The 16204-nt window shown below is 40.1% G+C and overlaps 1 protein-coding gene across 1 annotated transcript in view; it reads right to left on the bottom strand.

The window, feature by feature from the left end:
- Positions 1-16204, bottom strand: part of LOC117425107 (fibrous sheath-interacting protein 1-like) — a 157010-nt gene that overhangs the window by 117133 nt on the left and 23673 nt on the right. Inside the window, exon 10 of the mRNA XM_058991350.1 lies at positions 12475-12642. Within this exon, the coding sequence (XP_058847333.1) occupies positions 12475-12642 (168 nt within the window). The remainder of the gene's footprint in view (positions 1-12474; positions 12643-16204) is intronic.

Raw genomic sequence — 16204 nt, 5'->3', positions numbered from 1 at the left:
CTGACTGATCAGTCAGATTTTGGAAGATTTCCTAAGGTTGTTAAATTTTAAAAGGAGTATAGAGACTTTATGAGAGGCGCCTCTGGAATTTGAACCTTGGGATACCCTGGTGTTGGGATCCATTTTAGGTTCAAAATAAAATGGCTTTGCTCACAGTCTTGCACATTAACTTAAATAGGCCATCCTACAAACCTGTTTCTTTAAGTTTACACTAATACACAAGCTCTGCAATAGCCTCTAAAGATACCCCCCCCCCCCCCCCTCATTTGCTAGAATTAACTCTATAAAAAGATTAAATTCAATAGCCAAACACAAAACTGAATTGGCTGGCAACACATAATACTGACTTTGGAAGCCTGATTGGAAATACAGTATGTAGCTGTACAAAGAGTATTCTACCTGACTAAAAACATTTCATGTGTACATGATTTCCATTACACGAGAGTAGATGTTAAAACTTCATGCTGATTTGAACTCGGCTCTCGCCAAGATAAGTACCAACTAAGACGTAGCTTTACAGTAAACTAATGTGATCCATATGCGTCTCCATCCATTTACGTTTCCTTCCATATGATGATGTAGATATCCTTCTGTCTGGTGTTAATGGCTGAAGTGTAATGCTGGCTCCAGGGATCAGCTTATTTTGCCTCCCTGGCGCATCAGCACACACAACGGCTGCGATGCTGGCTCCGGGGATCAACCAAAGTGCGGCCTCCCCAGCGCATCAGCATGACAACCGTCTGGATTGAGCTAAGTAGGGTACATCTCTGGGGTTTTCAAGTGGGCACCTTCCATCCTCAGTGTTTCGTCGACTAGCCCACGACACCTCAAGAGGGCTCGACGGTGATTCTGGCGTCCCAGCATCACCCCCCTCCGTCCCCCACTCAACTCAGCCCAGCTTACTTACCTGTCCCCAGCCAGAATCTTTCCGTCTCAACCACAGCCAGTTGCTGCCCCTCTCTGCTGCTTCAGATAAGTTCTTCACTGTGCGACGCAACTCTTGGCCACTGAATCCGACATCTCTGAGAAACCGGGTTGTAGAGTGTGCCACAAATCCTCGACAACCCACTTCCACTGGGTAAACCCGAACTCTCCATCCTCGCTGTTCCGCTTCAGTGGCTAGTTGAGCATACCACAGTTTCTTCCTCTCATACGCCTCATCTACAGCATCCTCCCATGGCACTGTTAACTCTACCAGGTGAACAAGGCGTGCTGATCCAGACCACAAGACAATATCTGGTCGAAGGTTAGTGGTGGCAATCTCAGGTGGAAAAATAAGCCGTTGACCAACATCTGCCAGCATATTCCAGTCTCTAGCAGCTTCCAGTTGTCCTGGGCGAGGATTGGTTTTAACACCTTTTCTTGGTGGTTGCTCTCCTGGGCGGAGGAATGTTGTCTTTTGTGTGTAATGTTTTGATGGAACAGGTGGCAACTTATTGGTCATGTTACGCTTGTCTTCCAATGCTAAGGCCAAACATCGCAGCACCTGGTCATGGTGCCAAGTAAACCGTCCTTGGCTAAGAGCCACCTTACATCCTGTCAAAATGTGCCTTAATGTTGCAGGTGATGAACACAAAGGACATGAGGGATCCTCTCCTACCCAGAGGTTTAGGTTCTGTGGTGATGGGAGAACATCATATGTTGACCTGATGAGGAAACTGATCCTGCTCTGTTCCATTGACCATAGGTCTTGCCAGCCAATCTTGCGTTGTTCCACACTCTCCCATCTCATCCATTCTCCCTGTTTGGCCTGGGAAATGGCCTTTATACACCTCATCCTCTCCTCCTGCTTTTGCACCTCGTTGACTACCAGCTTCCTCCTTTGAGCTGGGGCCGCCTTGTGCCACATAGGAGGAGTTGAACTGAAACCAAGACCCCCTCTTCCATGCTGAACTTGCCCCATGATATCACCAATTCGAAGGGCAGCCTTTGCATCTTCCACAGCTTTCTTTGCCGCCCACTTTCTTCCAGTTTTCAACACAGGTGCTGCCTCCCTTACGCATTTATCGCGTGACTCTACTAATGTCATTTCCAGTCTGACCTTGGCGCACTTAAACTCCTCGGTTAGAGCAGAGACTGGTAGCTGCAGTATTCCTTTACCATAAAGTCCCACTCTGCTGAGGCAGCGTGGAACTCCCAACCATTTCCTGATGTATGAACTGATTAAAGCTTCCAGCTTCTCTACTGTTGTCAAAGAAACCTCGTACACAGTCAGTGGCCACAGCAACCTCGGCAGTAGACCAAACTGAAAGCACCAGAGTTTTAGTTTACCTGGTAGAGCGCAGCTGTCTATGCTCTTCAACCCTTCCACTGCTTGTTGTCTAACTTCTCCCACACGAACTGTGTCCTTTAGATCCCCGTCGTACCATCTCCCAAGACTCTTCACTGGCTTCTCAGACACTGTTGGTATTGCCTCACCATTAATGAAGAATGTTTTATCTACTACTTTGCCTTTAATTATAGAGATGCTCCTTGATTTAGTGGGCTTGAATTGCATTCGTGCCCATTCAATGTTATTGGTTAATTTGCCCAATAATCGATTAGTGCAGGCTACTGTTGTAGTCATGGTTGTCATGTCATCCATGTATGCTCGAATTGGTGGTAGTCGCATTCCAGAAGCCAAGCGCTCTCCTCCTACTACCCATTTTGATGCCCTAATGATTACTTCCATTGCCATGGTAAAAGCCAGTGGAGAAATGGTGCATCCTGCCATTATTCCAACCTCTAGGCATTGCCATGTAGTGCTGAATTCTGAAGTTGAAAAACTGAATTGCAAATCTCCAAAATAGGCTTTCACTAAATTTGTTATTGTCATCGGTACACTGAAAAAATCAAATGCTGCCCAAAGTAGTTCATGTGGCACTGAACCATATGCATTAGCCAAATCCAGGAATGTCACATGGAGCTCCTTCCTCTCCTTTTTAGCTGATTGAATTTGTTGCCAGATCACATTGATGTGTTCTAAGCAACCTGGGAAACCTGGAATGCCCGCTTTTTGTATTGAAGTGTCAATGAAGCAGTTCTTTAATAGGTAAGCTGACAATCTCTGAGCAATAATGCTGAAAAAAATCTTGCCTTCTACGTTTAATAGGGAAATGGGACGAAACTGACTGATGCTTGTAGAATCTTTTTCTTTAGGTATAAAGACTCCACCTGTTTTTCCCATGCCACTTTCATCAATTTCCACAGAATTCGTAGAACTCCTGAAGCACTCTTGTACACTCTGTACGGAACTCCATTAGGCCCTGGAGATGATGAAGCCCTTGCTTTTTTCACAGCTTGCTCTATTTCTTTCCACTTAGGTGCACAGTCCTCCATTTGGTATTCTGGTGGATTGATAGGTGGGATGTCTGACGGAATTGACATAGGCTCCTGCCTTTTTGAATCTGTATGTGTTTCCTCCAAATATCTCTCCAGCTCAACCTTAGATGCTTTTAGTGTGCCATTCTTCTCACTGGTGAATAACTTCTTTACAAATTTGAATGAGTCTTTATAAAAGTTAGCTCTCGCACGCTCCTTCTTTTTGTAGCGTTTCCGTAGGCGCTCAGCTCTGCGCAATGTTGCAAGCTTATCTTTTATGACCCTTTGTAAGAGATTGAGTCCCTCCTTCTGACTTTGTTCTGCTCTTCTCCATTGGTTCCTCAGCTGTCTCCTTTCTCTAACTAAGCGTTCAATCTCCTGCTGCCGTCTAGACTTTCCAGGAATAGTTTGTACTTTTTCCTTCCTTTTTTCAACTCCAAACCTCTCACTTCCATATGCGTAGATGATGTCCCCAAATTTATCCAGCTTCTTTTCAACTGTTCCACTTAATCTTTCCAATGCAACGCAGAGATCTGTGTTTACTGTGTCCCATGCAGTTTTCTCACAAGCTCTTGGCCATTTAACTCCAGGCTTGTGCCCGTTGAGGTTCCTTTCTCTCTTATGCTGGTTTGTCTGACCGGGTTCACAAGGATCATTAGGTTCATCACTAACTGTGTCCATGCAAGTCCTCCTCACATCTATGACAGGGGTGCTGATATCCTGCGAACTGTGGTTTGCTTCCTGTCGCTGGATTTCATTCGACTGACTTGACTGACTTCGTAAGAAGTACTGATCAAACATAGCCAGGTTATAAAGGGATAAAGGAATCCGTTTATAATTGCGTTGATACCTAAAACATTTCTTCCAAACGCAGTCCATGTCTTATCTATATCGGTCCCGAATATACCTGGCACGTATGACACATCTCCTTTTTTAATATAGCTTCCTTCTGAATGTTTTAATCCTTCCAAAGATGTAATAATTCATTTATCTGAATTTACCTATCGAATTCTAGCCACATGATTGCATTTCTTTATAAAAAATACTTCACTGGTATCACAAAAGCATAACCTTTCTTAAAATATCAAAGCACTTCAATTGGAGGATCTATTAATGGCAAAAACGCATTACAAGTGCACGGGCCATTAAGCTCATTGTACCGTGCTTGAAAATATCAACTCTGGAGCAGCAAATAAAGAAATAAAGAAGACAGAAATGACATCACTGCTGCAAACAAATCCAGAGCAAATGATGCCACTGCACTTGTATGGCAGACTGGACATTTATATTGCTTCTTACTGTAGTCCCTCATTGGTTTACAAACATTTCAATCATGGGGGCTGCTTCAAAAACGTGAATTTCTGAAATGTAGGATGTGACCACTAGAGGAGTGTAACCACCATTTCTGCCCCCTCTGCTAAACCTCTATACAACATTCTCGGTTTCAAGGGGCACAACCCTTATATTTTTATTATTATCTTAGCAGACACCCTTACCCAGGGCAACTCAGTTGTTACTAAATATCACATTTACAAAAAAAATCACATTGCAAAATGTGATATTTTGCAATGTGATATTTTGTAACAACTAAGTTGTCCTGGATAAGGGTGTCTGCTAAGATAATAATAAATGGGACTCAGGCTGGCAGAATTCAACCTCTGCAGCTCGCACCGATGGTGGAAGTATTGAAGATGGGTGAATTCAATAAAACTGATCTTCGACTTTTGACAACCGCACAGAAACACACAGAACTACATAAACAGGTGAATAATTACAAATAAGAAATGTTACAGTAGCCCTTTAAGCTTATATTTGTATAAAGAATCAGTGCTGTACCTTGCCCAAAAGCCGGACGCTATAAACATTGCACAGTACTGCTGTTACTTCATTACATGCCGCCAATAAGGCTACACAGTGGATATCATAACATTAATTGGATTACTTTATTTTCACTGTAAATGCAAGGAATTTCTTAACAAGGCTTCATGACAGAACTGGTTCCCTTGGCACTGGCTCTCAGCAAACATGAAAGAACAATACAAATAATTTAGAGCCCTTTCCTTGTACACGCTGCTAACAATATGTACAGGGTTGGACAAGGTATCACACACTTTTAGTGTACGTAACTGGATTCTCATAAAAAGACTGATTACCTATGTAAACGGCATCTCTGTCTTCTAGTCTGCAATATTAAAAAGCTGCATCTCTCTGTTGTGAGTCAGCTTCAGTCAAGACCTGACAGAGTTTTATAGATTCGGATGGCAGGTGCATTTGCATTCATAACACATTTTATGCTGTGTGTGATTAAGTCTACTCACCCTTTTAAAAGCATAGTAAAGTATAAAACAAGCATACAGTAGTAAAAATCATGGTAAACCGTAGAGAAGCATGATAAAGCCCAGAGAGGTATGGTAAAGCTCTTACAAAACGTATTAATGCAGTACTGTAGTTATTCCGCGAGTGAGGACGATAATAATACCCTAGGCACCTCATGAATGTTTGTACATCAACTGTAGTACTAAATTAACCAACTGTCAACAATTTGCAGCAAAAATGAAAGTTCTGACATCCAGTCATCATTGTTGCAGACACATGTATTGAATTAGTATCAGTGAATGGGAACTGTGCCCTTGCTGTGGTTTATATTAAAAAAAACAACTACAGAGTAGACAAAAGAAACTGCACTGGCATAACATTTAAGGCTCAAGAGGCCAATCCACAATGACAAACACATAAATATACTGCTCTTATTAATAGTAATAGTAATTTTAACCAAATTACACCCTGGCTGACTTCTCTGTTCTAGAAATGCTAAAGTACATTTTGTTCAAATACAGGCTGATGAAGCATCTCTTTAAACTGTTGTAGAGTTGAAAAGGCGAGATGGGACACCTTGGGTAGGTTGGTTGCATTGAGCTTCTTAAAATCCTAGCCATAATTACAAAGATCACTATTTCTAGGAGCCACAGCAGAGCTGGGATGATCATTCTCAGTCTTTCTTTTGTATTTATACTGTATGTGACCCATTGCACTACTATGGCTTGGTTTACATGTAAAAATAAAAATAAGGCTCACCTTTTTGGCACGCTGTTTTGGTTGTACCTTTCGGGCAATTTGGGTTTACATGTAGTTTTCTTTTGGGTAGAGAAATTCTTCTTCAAAAAATCTAATTATCTAATTAATATTAAAATATAGGAGGGTATATTAAAATGTTTCTGTTAGTGTTCCAATTTAGCCTTGCATGACTACTAATATTGTGCAGCTTTCTTAAACTGGGTGTACAAGACATTTTTAGGTTGAACCTTATTTGGTCACCAACAAAATGAAAAAAAAGGAAATAAAGCAAAACCCCAGACATACAGTGCCTTGCGAAAGTATTTGGCCCCCTTGAACTTTGCGACCTTTTGCCACATTTCAGGCTTCAAACATAAAGATATGAAACTGTAATTTTTTGTGAAGAATCAACAACAAGTGGGACACAATCATGAAGTGGAACGAAATTTATTGGATATTTCAAACTTTTTTAACAAATAAAAAACTGAAAAATTGGGCGTGCAAAATTATTCAGCCCCCTTAAGTTAATACTTTGTAGCGCCACCTTTTGCTGCGATTACAGCTGTAAGTCGCTTGGGGTATGTCTCTATCAGTTTTGCACATCGAGAGACTGAAATTTTTGCCCATTCCTCCTTGCAAAACAGCTCGAGCTCAGTGAGGTTGGATGGAGAGCATTTGTGAACAGCAGTTTTCAGTTCTTTCCACAGATTCTCGATTGGATTCAGGTCTGGACTTTGACTTGGCCATTCTAACACCTGGATATGTTTATTTGTGAACCATTCCATTGTAGATTTTGCTTTATGTTTTGGATCATTGTCTTGTTGGAAGACAAATCTCCGTCCCAGTCTCAGGTCTTTTGCAGACTCCATCAGGTTTTCTTCCAGAATGGTCCTGTATTTGGCTCCATCCATCTTCCCATCAATTTTAACCATCTTCCCTGTCCCTGCTGAAGAAAAGCAGGCCCAAACCATGATGCTGCCACCACCATGTTTGACAGTGGGGATGGTGTGTTCAGGGTGATGAGCTGTGTTGCTTTTACGCCAAACATAACGTTTTGCATTGTTGCCAAAAAGTTCGATTTTGGTTTCATCTGACCAGAGCACCTTCTTCCACATGTTTGGTGTGTCTCCCAGGTGGCTTGTGGCAAACTGTAAACGACACTTTTTATGGATATCTTTAAGAAATGGCTTTCTTCTTGCCACTCTTCCATAAAGGCCAGATTTGTGCAGTACACGACTGATTGTTGTCCTATGGACAGAGTCTCCCACCTCAGCTGTAGATCTCTGCAGTTCATCCAGAGTGATCATGGGCCTCTTGGCTGCATCTCTGATCAGTCTTCTCCTTGTATGAGCTGAAAGTTTAGAGGGACGGCCAGGTCTTGGTAGATTTGCAGTGGTCTGATACTTTTTCCATTTCAATATTATCGCTTGCACAGTGCTCCTTGGGATGTTTAAAGCTTGGGAAATCTTTTTGTATCCAAATCCGGCTTTAAACTTCTCCACAACAGTATCTCGGACCTGCCTGGTGTGTTCCTTGTTCTTCATGATGCTCTCTGCGCTTTAAACGGACCTCTGAGAGTATCACAGTGCAGGTGCATTTATACGGAGACTTGATTACACACAGGTGGATTCTATTTATCATCATTAGTCATTTAGGTCAACATTGGATCATTCAGAGATCCTCACTGAACTTCTGGAGAGAGTTTGCTGCACTGAAAGTAAAGGGGCTGAATAATTTTGCACGCCCAATTTTTCAGTTTTTTATTTGTTAAAAAAGTTTGAAATATCCAATAAATTTCGTTCCACTTCATGATTGTGTCCCACTTGTTGTTGATTCGTCACAAAAAATTACAGTTTCATATCTTTATGTTTGAAGCCTGAAATGTGGCAAAAGGTCGCAAAGTTCAAGGGGGCCGAATACTTTCGCAAGGCACTGTATAATTCCATAGATAGCAAACAAATGAAATACTTGAATCCAACATCGCCAGTGCACTGTTATGTTTGTTACTGGGGATCCAGTATACCAGTAGCCCATACAAGTTCAACAAATTGCTCATTAGGTGCTAATCCACCGGGGCATTTTTTGTAACTTTTGTTCTGCACATTTTGTAAATGACATTTTTTTGGCCGCACACTTCCTATAGCGTGAGGAATGTGCTGCTACGTCACATTCTCACGACAATGGAGAGAGGATTTGGAGTTTCTAGACTGCATGTTAAACCAAGCCTAGGTTTTTTTTTTTTTTTTTTACATCCACATTACTATGCGATGCAGTTTTACATACTTTACAATTCTTTCAGGAATAAAATATGGATATACTGAATCTATTTATCTACAAAAACAGTCACCAAATATCTTAACCATAGTTTATGAGATTAATAAAAAAAGAAAAAAAAACAGAACCTGAAAGCAATGAGATAATGTATTTCTTTTCATCACCCAGCCAAGAGCATGTGACAACTGGTCCTCTTTCCAGCAGTAAAATCAAGAGACTCAAAGACTTGGATTCTAAATGGCTAGAGCAAGCAGCTTTTCAAATGCTAGACTGCAAAGAAAGCAGCATGACAGTTAACATATTAGATTAATTAATAATCACTGTTGTCCAAGTGCAGGCTGTACACCTATAAATCTAGTGTTTCACAAGGAGCAGTGCCAAAAAAGTCATGGGCTATTCTGGAGAACTTCTCTGGAGAAACTAGAAGCTGGTAATCATTGAGGAATAGTCATGTTCCCCTGCAGAACAATTCAACAAGACTCAACACAACTTTAAATTGAGATTAAGAGGGACAAAGATTGGTTGAATAAACTTATACTTGTGGTATTCATTCCATTATATTCTCAGCCTGGGACATTTAAATTTGTGTCTATAAAAAACAGGTTGACAAACTGTTTATATTAAGCAAGTCTACACAGGCTCTCATCAACACACTCCACAGGGTGCTGGAGGGTGTATCAAGGGAAGTTAATCCATTCAGTCATTAATACAGGGGTGGATACAGTTGACCCTTCCACTCCTGGTCTTTGTTCCAACCCTGATATAAATTGTTTAATTGAACCAATGAAACCTGCAACCACACCCTGAAGTAGTTACATTATGTAACTTTACGTGTTAAACCTGGAGAGGAACGTGGATTGGACACCCCTGCATTAATATTTCACACAATTGGTGCAGAGAGGTAGACAGAGGATTGTGATCTCAAACATGCTCAGCTGGATTGAGATCCGGGGATTGTAGTGGCAATGCGTGAAGCACTGTTCGGTGGACTTGATCTGCAACGATGTTTAAAAGTAAACTATGACAGCTTTATAATGCTGCATGGATCACATGCCATGATCAGCCTAACCTACTTCACTAATTCTGGGTAATATCAAATCCAATCATCCCATCCAGCCAGGCATCTCGAGGAGCCCTACATTGTTCATTCTGTATCGAGTGCCCATAGATTTGCATATTATAAATATTTCAGTCAGCTGCTTTTAATAAAAGTCGTTAAGTGGGAAAGCGATGTCCATCTGCAAAAGGTTGTCTTTCTGAGGATCTAAAGTTAGGAGTAATGAAGGTGATCAAAGCTGCTCAAATTCAATAATGTAAAATTTCAATTAAACTAGCTTGAATGAGAACCTCTGCTAACATTACATAATAATAATAATAATATTATTCACAACACAATTCGCATCAGCATGACAAGCTCATTTAGTGTAGTTTACTTTTTGTTACAAATCTTTACATTTGAAGTTCTTCAATATCTTGCTCAACCTCGCTCTCACACTCATTCGGAACCATCTACAACTTTTTACTAGTAAAGAGTTAGCAAGTGCTCATAAATTCTTTTAATGCTGTCAGGCTGAGGCAGATTTTAAATGTCCTATTTACTGTCTGAACCTAAACTTTAGGATTAACTAGACTTCTGAGCAGCCAAAACATCTCCAAACGTCTGCTCTCCCACTCTTAAAATGTGCAACCTCTGATCTTTTATACTCCCTCCTTATCTGTACCATTTCTCATGTGGTTAAACTTCTTATTTCTAATACACTTGTCCCACTTTAGGTGCAACACTATTGGAGCAGTCCTCTCTTCTCCATGCTGGTCTGCAGCTATTACAGTCAGTGGTTAAACTGGGATTTTGAGGGAGGGGAACTCAAATCCAGTGGGGGTGGGGGTGTAACGGTGAGCTAGGCCACCACTTGGGTTCTTAATAATTCACCCTGAGGCACTTAGAACACTCCAAAAAAATGTTAACACTGAAAATATTTATTTATTTAACTTAAACAGGCACCCAAGAAATCAGAGGTTTCGCAACCGACTCAAATACTCTCAACGGCAAAGTTTAAGGACACTTAAGAGGATTGCCATAAACATCCATTACACTACATTAACAAACTTACCACAGCAGAGCAGTGTACAAAGGAGTGCTTTTGTAGAAACCATGAGATAAATAAAAAATGGAAAATGCATTTGCATGACAGAGAAGTAAAATAATAAATACATAGTTTCATAAATCTCTTTTTGCACCAAGTAGCCAAGACAGTAACTTGTTTTACAGCATGGAAAATCTTTGCAAGCAACCTATTGTTGTTATTTTTTATCACTACTCACTACTTTATCATTGACATGAATATATGCAGCATGCAATCCTTGTTTTATTGACTTGTCTATATGTTTTTCTTTCTTTGTTTTTTTAAAACATTGCTTCACATAATCCCTCGGTGTAATAGACTAGTTTGATATACCTGGTAAAGAAATCGCTGATCTTAACTTCCTTTTCTGCTCTAAGAAGCTCACACATGATTATGAATATGGTATCATTTTAACTGCCATATTGAAATTGTATTGCCAAATACAATACTGTTCAGTAGCATAAAACCAGCATAGAAACTCCACTAGTTTATAAACTGTCTGCAGACATTCCTTTTTAGATTTTCCTTTTCACTTCATTTTTTTTTCATGTTAAGAGCCTGTGGTGGAGTGTCCCGCCCCTATTTATTATTATTTGTATTTGTTTGCGGCACGGATAAAAGCGCTGTGTCTTTTGTTATTGTTTTTTATATTTATATTTAAAAACCCGTGAGGATGCGTGGCTGATCAGCTACTGATTATTTAACTAGCTGACAGTCATGCATCCTTACCAAACGCGTGCAGACTGTGGCCGAGGGGTAATAAAATAATTAACAGCCAGTTAACCCCTCGGCCAGAGTATAAGAACCTGCAGCTGTCTGTGCTGCGGGGTTGGGTGCAGAGAGGAGGTACGGGGAGATAGAGAGGAGACAGAAATTAACAATTGCTAAAACGTGCTGGATTAGCCAGCACGACACTTACTTACTTGTTTGTCTGTCTGATTCGTTTGGCCCTCGTGCCCTTTTGTTTTGTTGTTTTGTTAAAATCATTTGTTTTGTTTATTTGATTCATTAAATACGCTGACCGCCAATGCATTCAGCTTCACCCGCCCATCCATTGTTTTGGTTTCAGTTACTTCCTGGTCCGTGACATCACCACACCTCACCACTGCAAGCCATCCTGCCACAGAGCCATTAACATTTAGAAGATTCTTTGTAAACAGCCAATCGTTATAATTCGTTCTGACAATATAGCCAGTATACAGGTTAATTCAAAAGTCATTGTCAGCCTAAAATGAGTCTGGCGGGCTTAACTTACCTCCCAAGGGACATTGGTATAACCCACGGCACAGACACACAATGCAGCACAATCTCTGCTTGAGAGGCCCAGAATGACCCCCAATCCTTCCGTTATGCATCATGCCAATATTGTAATGTAATGCAATGTCCACCCGGATTGTCTCAGAAGTCAGAAAAAGGATAAGATATTTTGCCAACATTATACAAATAATAAAAAGCAGATACACAGTGATTAAAAAAAGAAAAGTTTAAACAACATGCTTTATGAAGATTTCCATAGCTCTTGCCAAACTGAACTTTGCAAAATTCAAAATTCACAATATTCACAGTGGGGAATATAAAGCCCCACTGCAAAGTTGTCCACCACAGTGAACTATTTCTTTACATTAACTAGGCTGTATCAATATTATCTAATTCTGAGGCCACAAAATGCACTGTGTTGTGTCGTAAAGTTATCCCAGTCTGTATTTAATTGACTGTCACACACCTGAAGCTGCCTGCAGCTGGAGTAAGGGCTGTGCAGAGCCGAGTAGTCCTCCGCAGACAGGAGAGCTTGAAGCTTGGAGTCGATTTCAGTCAGATGATGCAGTTCACTGGGTTCTGGTGTGTATCCTTCTCCTGGAGTCAGGGAGACAGCCCACTGAGACGGATTGCCCTGAAAAGAGGAGACAGATAAGTATTTGGGACACTAGGTGGATCAGCAGGCTAATTCACTAGCTTCTCCTTGTCTGTCACCTATAGGGGCCTGGGTTTAACTGTGGCCCAGGTCACAAGTAGAGATGTAAATTAATAGATTATTTATCATCATATATTTTGTGAGCCTTGATTGATTGTTCCCTATTTAGATCCTCATGTATATATCATATTACTAGCATATAGAAGTTTTCAACTGTATTTGTCTTTCATGAGGAATCTACACTTGTTGGATTCTTGCTTTTTAAATGACTATGTATAATAATATGCACATGTATGTTTTCAGTTGTATTTGCAGACTTGTGTGAAGAGTCTAAACTTTTGTATTCTTGCTTTTAAATAATAAAATATTTTCAATCAATTGCTGATTATTTCCTGTCCGATATCCAATTAGAAAATTGCACCTCCAGTCACAAGTGAAACTAGTCTCAACCTCTTATTATTCCACATCACAAAACAAATACCACACATTTCACCACAACTGGCAGAGTGGCAGAGAAACCTCTCAGTCCTGACCTGAAAGGTCCTGCCAGCCAGCCAGTCTTGGGCCTCCCAAAAGCAGAGTGCCTATTATGCTGCATTTATGACGTGTACCAATGTCCATTGGGGGCTAGTAAATGAAAAACACACACACACATGATTGAAGCTTGACTAGATTTTAATGCAAGAATGCCGGAATACCACAGCTAAGTGACAGGCAAGGCAGTAATCTCCTGCTTACCAGTCACCCTGTAGCTTAACAACAGGTGTAATTTAAACAGTATTTGTGAGCAATAAATAATGTGTAGGCAACTACAAATGAATGTGTTTTTTTTCCAAATCTGATTATTTCCCCTACATACCCAGGCTTAGCATCAATTAACAAATCTGGATAGACCCAAATTCTTTTGAAAATATTGGCCAGTATAGCTGATTTTAGTACACTGGATTAAAGCTTCATTACAGAAGTAACACATTCACATTTTAACTTCAGTAAAACTACATTCTTGGTAGAGCATTGACGTAGAGCAGGCCTTCTCAAATTTGGTCCTGGGAACCCCCTGTAGCTGCTGGTTTTCATTCCAGCCGAGCTCTCAATTACTTAACTAGACCCTTAATTGAACTGATCATTTGCTTAATTAGACCTTTTTACTTGTTTTCAGCTCTGAAGTTGCATATTTCAAGTTAGCTGTAACATTTTATAAGTAACTTGAACTGCAACCTTTTTACTGTTTGAAAACAAGTAAAAGGGTCTAGTTAAGCAAATTATTAGTTCAATTAAGGGTCTAGTTAAGTAATGGAGAGCTCAGTTGGAAAGAAAACCAGCAGCCACAGGGGGTCCCCAGGACCGAATTTGAGAAGCCCTGATGTAGAGGCTATAAAGACAGTCAGTTGTTCTGCTACCAAGGGAAAGCTACACACTTGCTTGATAGCTAGACACTATCCATGATCATGAAACCGCTCTTGTTTTTCTGAAGTACTTTATAGGATCTGGCAATGGAGAGCTATATAGTATATATTCCAGCAGGTGCTACTGGTTGCTCTCAAATATAGTGCTGGAACAAAAGGCAAAAATGTTCTTTTAGTTCTTATAACATAGCCTAATTCATAAATGACCGTTTCAAGCATACACCAGAAATGCATAAATTACTTTTAAAATAGCACACATTCTACAGTACAAGTGTTTCTCTCCTTATAAAAGTTTTGCATGGCAATTTTGCACTTCTGCCATGCTTTTGCCGTGGTTATACTATGCCTGGGGTGGCCAACCCCTTGTCCTGGAGAGCCACAATCCTGCAGGTTTTGTGGGTATATTTAAATCAATGGTTAAAGACCTGGAAAGAAATGTAAGTGTTGATCATTTAAGAAAAGAATTGGTTCAATTAAGTAATTGAGAACTGGGGTGGAACACAAACCACAAGACCCTGCGGCTCTCCAGGATGAGGGCTGGCCACCCCTGATCAATGCATTTACTATAGTTTATCATGGCTTGCCAAGTTTTGTTTTCATATGCTTTACCACAGCTCCCTGGGCTTTACAGTGATGGCCTATGTTTTACCATGTTTTCATAACATTTTATTACACTTTGCTATGGGAACCTTTTTATAAAGTTCTCCTTTTGTTTAGAATGGAATTTTATGGGTTTCTGCCAGCAGTTGAATTTTGAAAGAATACTGAAAGCCAGCACTAATAAAATGCATATTCAAGAGGAACCTAACTTATCTAAAGTAATGCGATACCAAACTGGAAGACCCATATTTACATGCTTGAACTTATCAACATTTTTTTTTTTTTTTTTTTTTTATAAAAACAAACTGAAACAATATTCTTTAATTGACAAAGCTTTGTATCTCCGAGCCAGCAGTCCTTCTCTATGGTTGGACGAACAAAATGATCCTGCTGGAGAAAACAACAAGCTCAGGTGTATATAAAAAGGTAAAACCTGGAAGGAACAAATACAGGAGCAAAAACTATGTGCATTAATAAGTGCAAATGTATATGAATCCAAGTCGGTCCCTCAAATCCTAGATGCTTCCCCCAAATCGGAATGTGTTACTCAAAAGACTGGATGTAACAAAAAGGAAGTCTGAATCTCAAATGATTTCTGGGATACTGATGGGTACCAAACTTGAAGACAATGGTCTATATTCTCTTTAATACAAGGTGTCATTTTTCAGAAAGGAAAAACTAAGTCTCCAAACCTGAAATAAGCTACTCAGACAGTGAATGTAGGTGTTTGCAAGTACTTCTTTATTCATTTTATGACAGTAATTGGTGTCCTTCTGGAAGAAAACTGTGCTAATTACAATTTGGAATAAAAAGGCTTCTGTTCCAAGACCTGAAAGAATGTGGTCTCTTCAATACGAGGGTAAAACACACAGGTATTGAAACTTTTACTGGACACCTGCAATGGAATTTGACAGAATCATGCTGTAGTTAAGAAAATTCATTCAGTCAGTCATCGACAGTTTTTTGCAATCACTGAGAAGCTTCTATGTTTTATATTTTTATAGACATATTTGTTGCAAAAGCTAAAATTATTTTCAATCAGTGCTAAACACAAATACAGGCCCTCATTTGTGTAATAACAGCACACACTTTGTGCAACCTTTCCCCTGGCTGCTGAATTGCACCACTTCCCTTGCTTCGGCTTAATAAAAAGCTATAAATTTGACTTTATTACCTGAAACAAAAACAGTTTAATGGGATGGCATATGCGGCTGCAGTTTAACAGTGGGTGTTTATATATGTTACAGTCTATAGAGTACAGTGTGTGACAACATTTCCACAATCAATTAATCCATTTATCACATCGGGGGCCTGAGTTTCCAAAGCTGTAAATAGACCACAGTGTTCCTTGTACTGTAGATCAAATTGAAGACCTATTTTTTTTTGGTTATAAATCTTTCCCTTACTTAGGACTTGGGGCAGCCTTTTCGTTGAACTTGCAACCAGTATCAACATGTGCATTAAGGTCATTCTCCCAGGTGTTCAAGGAATAGCACATTTACAGAAAATCCACTACAATTGCACAAGACACTAGG

Source organism: Acipenser ruthenus, chromosome 18, assembly GCF_902713425.1.
Source record: "Acipenser ruthenus chromosome 18, fAciRut3.2 maternal haplotype, whole genome shotgun sequence".
NCBI classification, from domain to species: domain Eukaryota; kingdom Metazoa; phylum Chordata; class Actinopteri; order Acipenseriformes; family Acipenseridae; genus Acipenser; species Acipenser ruthenus.
Note: the sequence above shows the minus strand (reverse complement) of the source record. Positions and strands in the feature narration are given on the sequence as shown.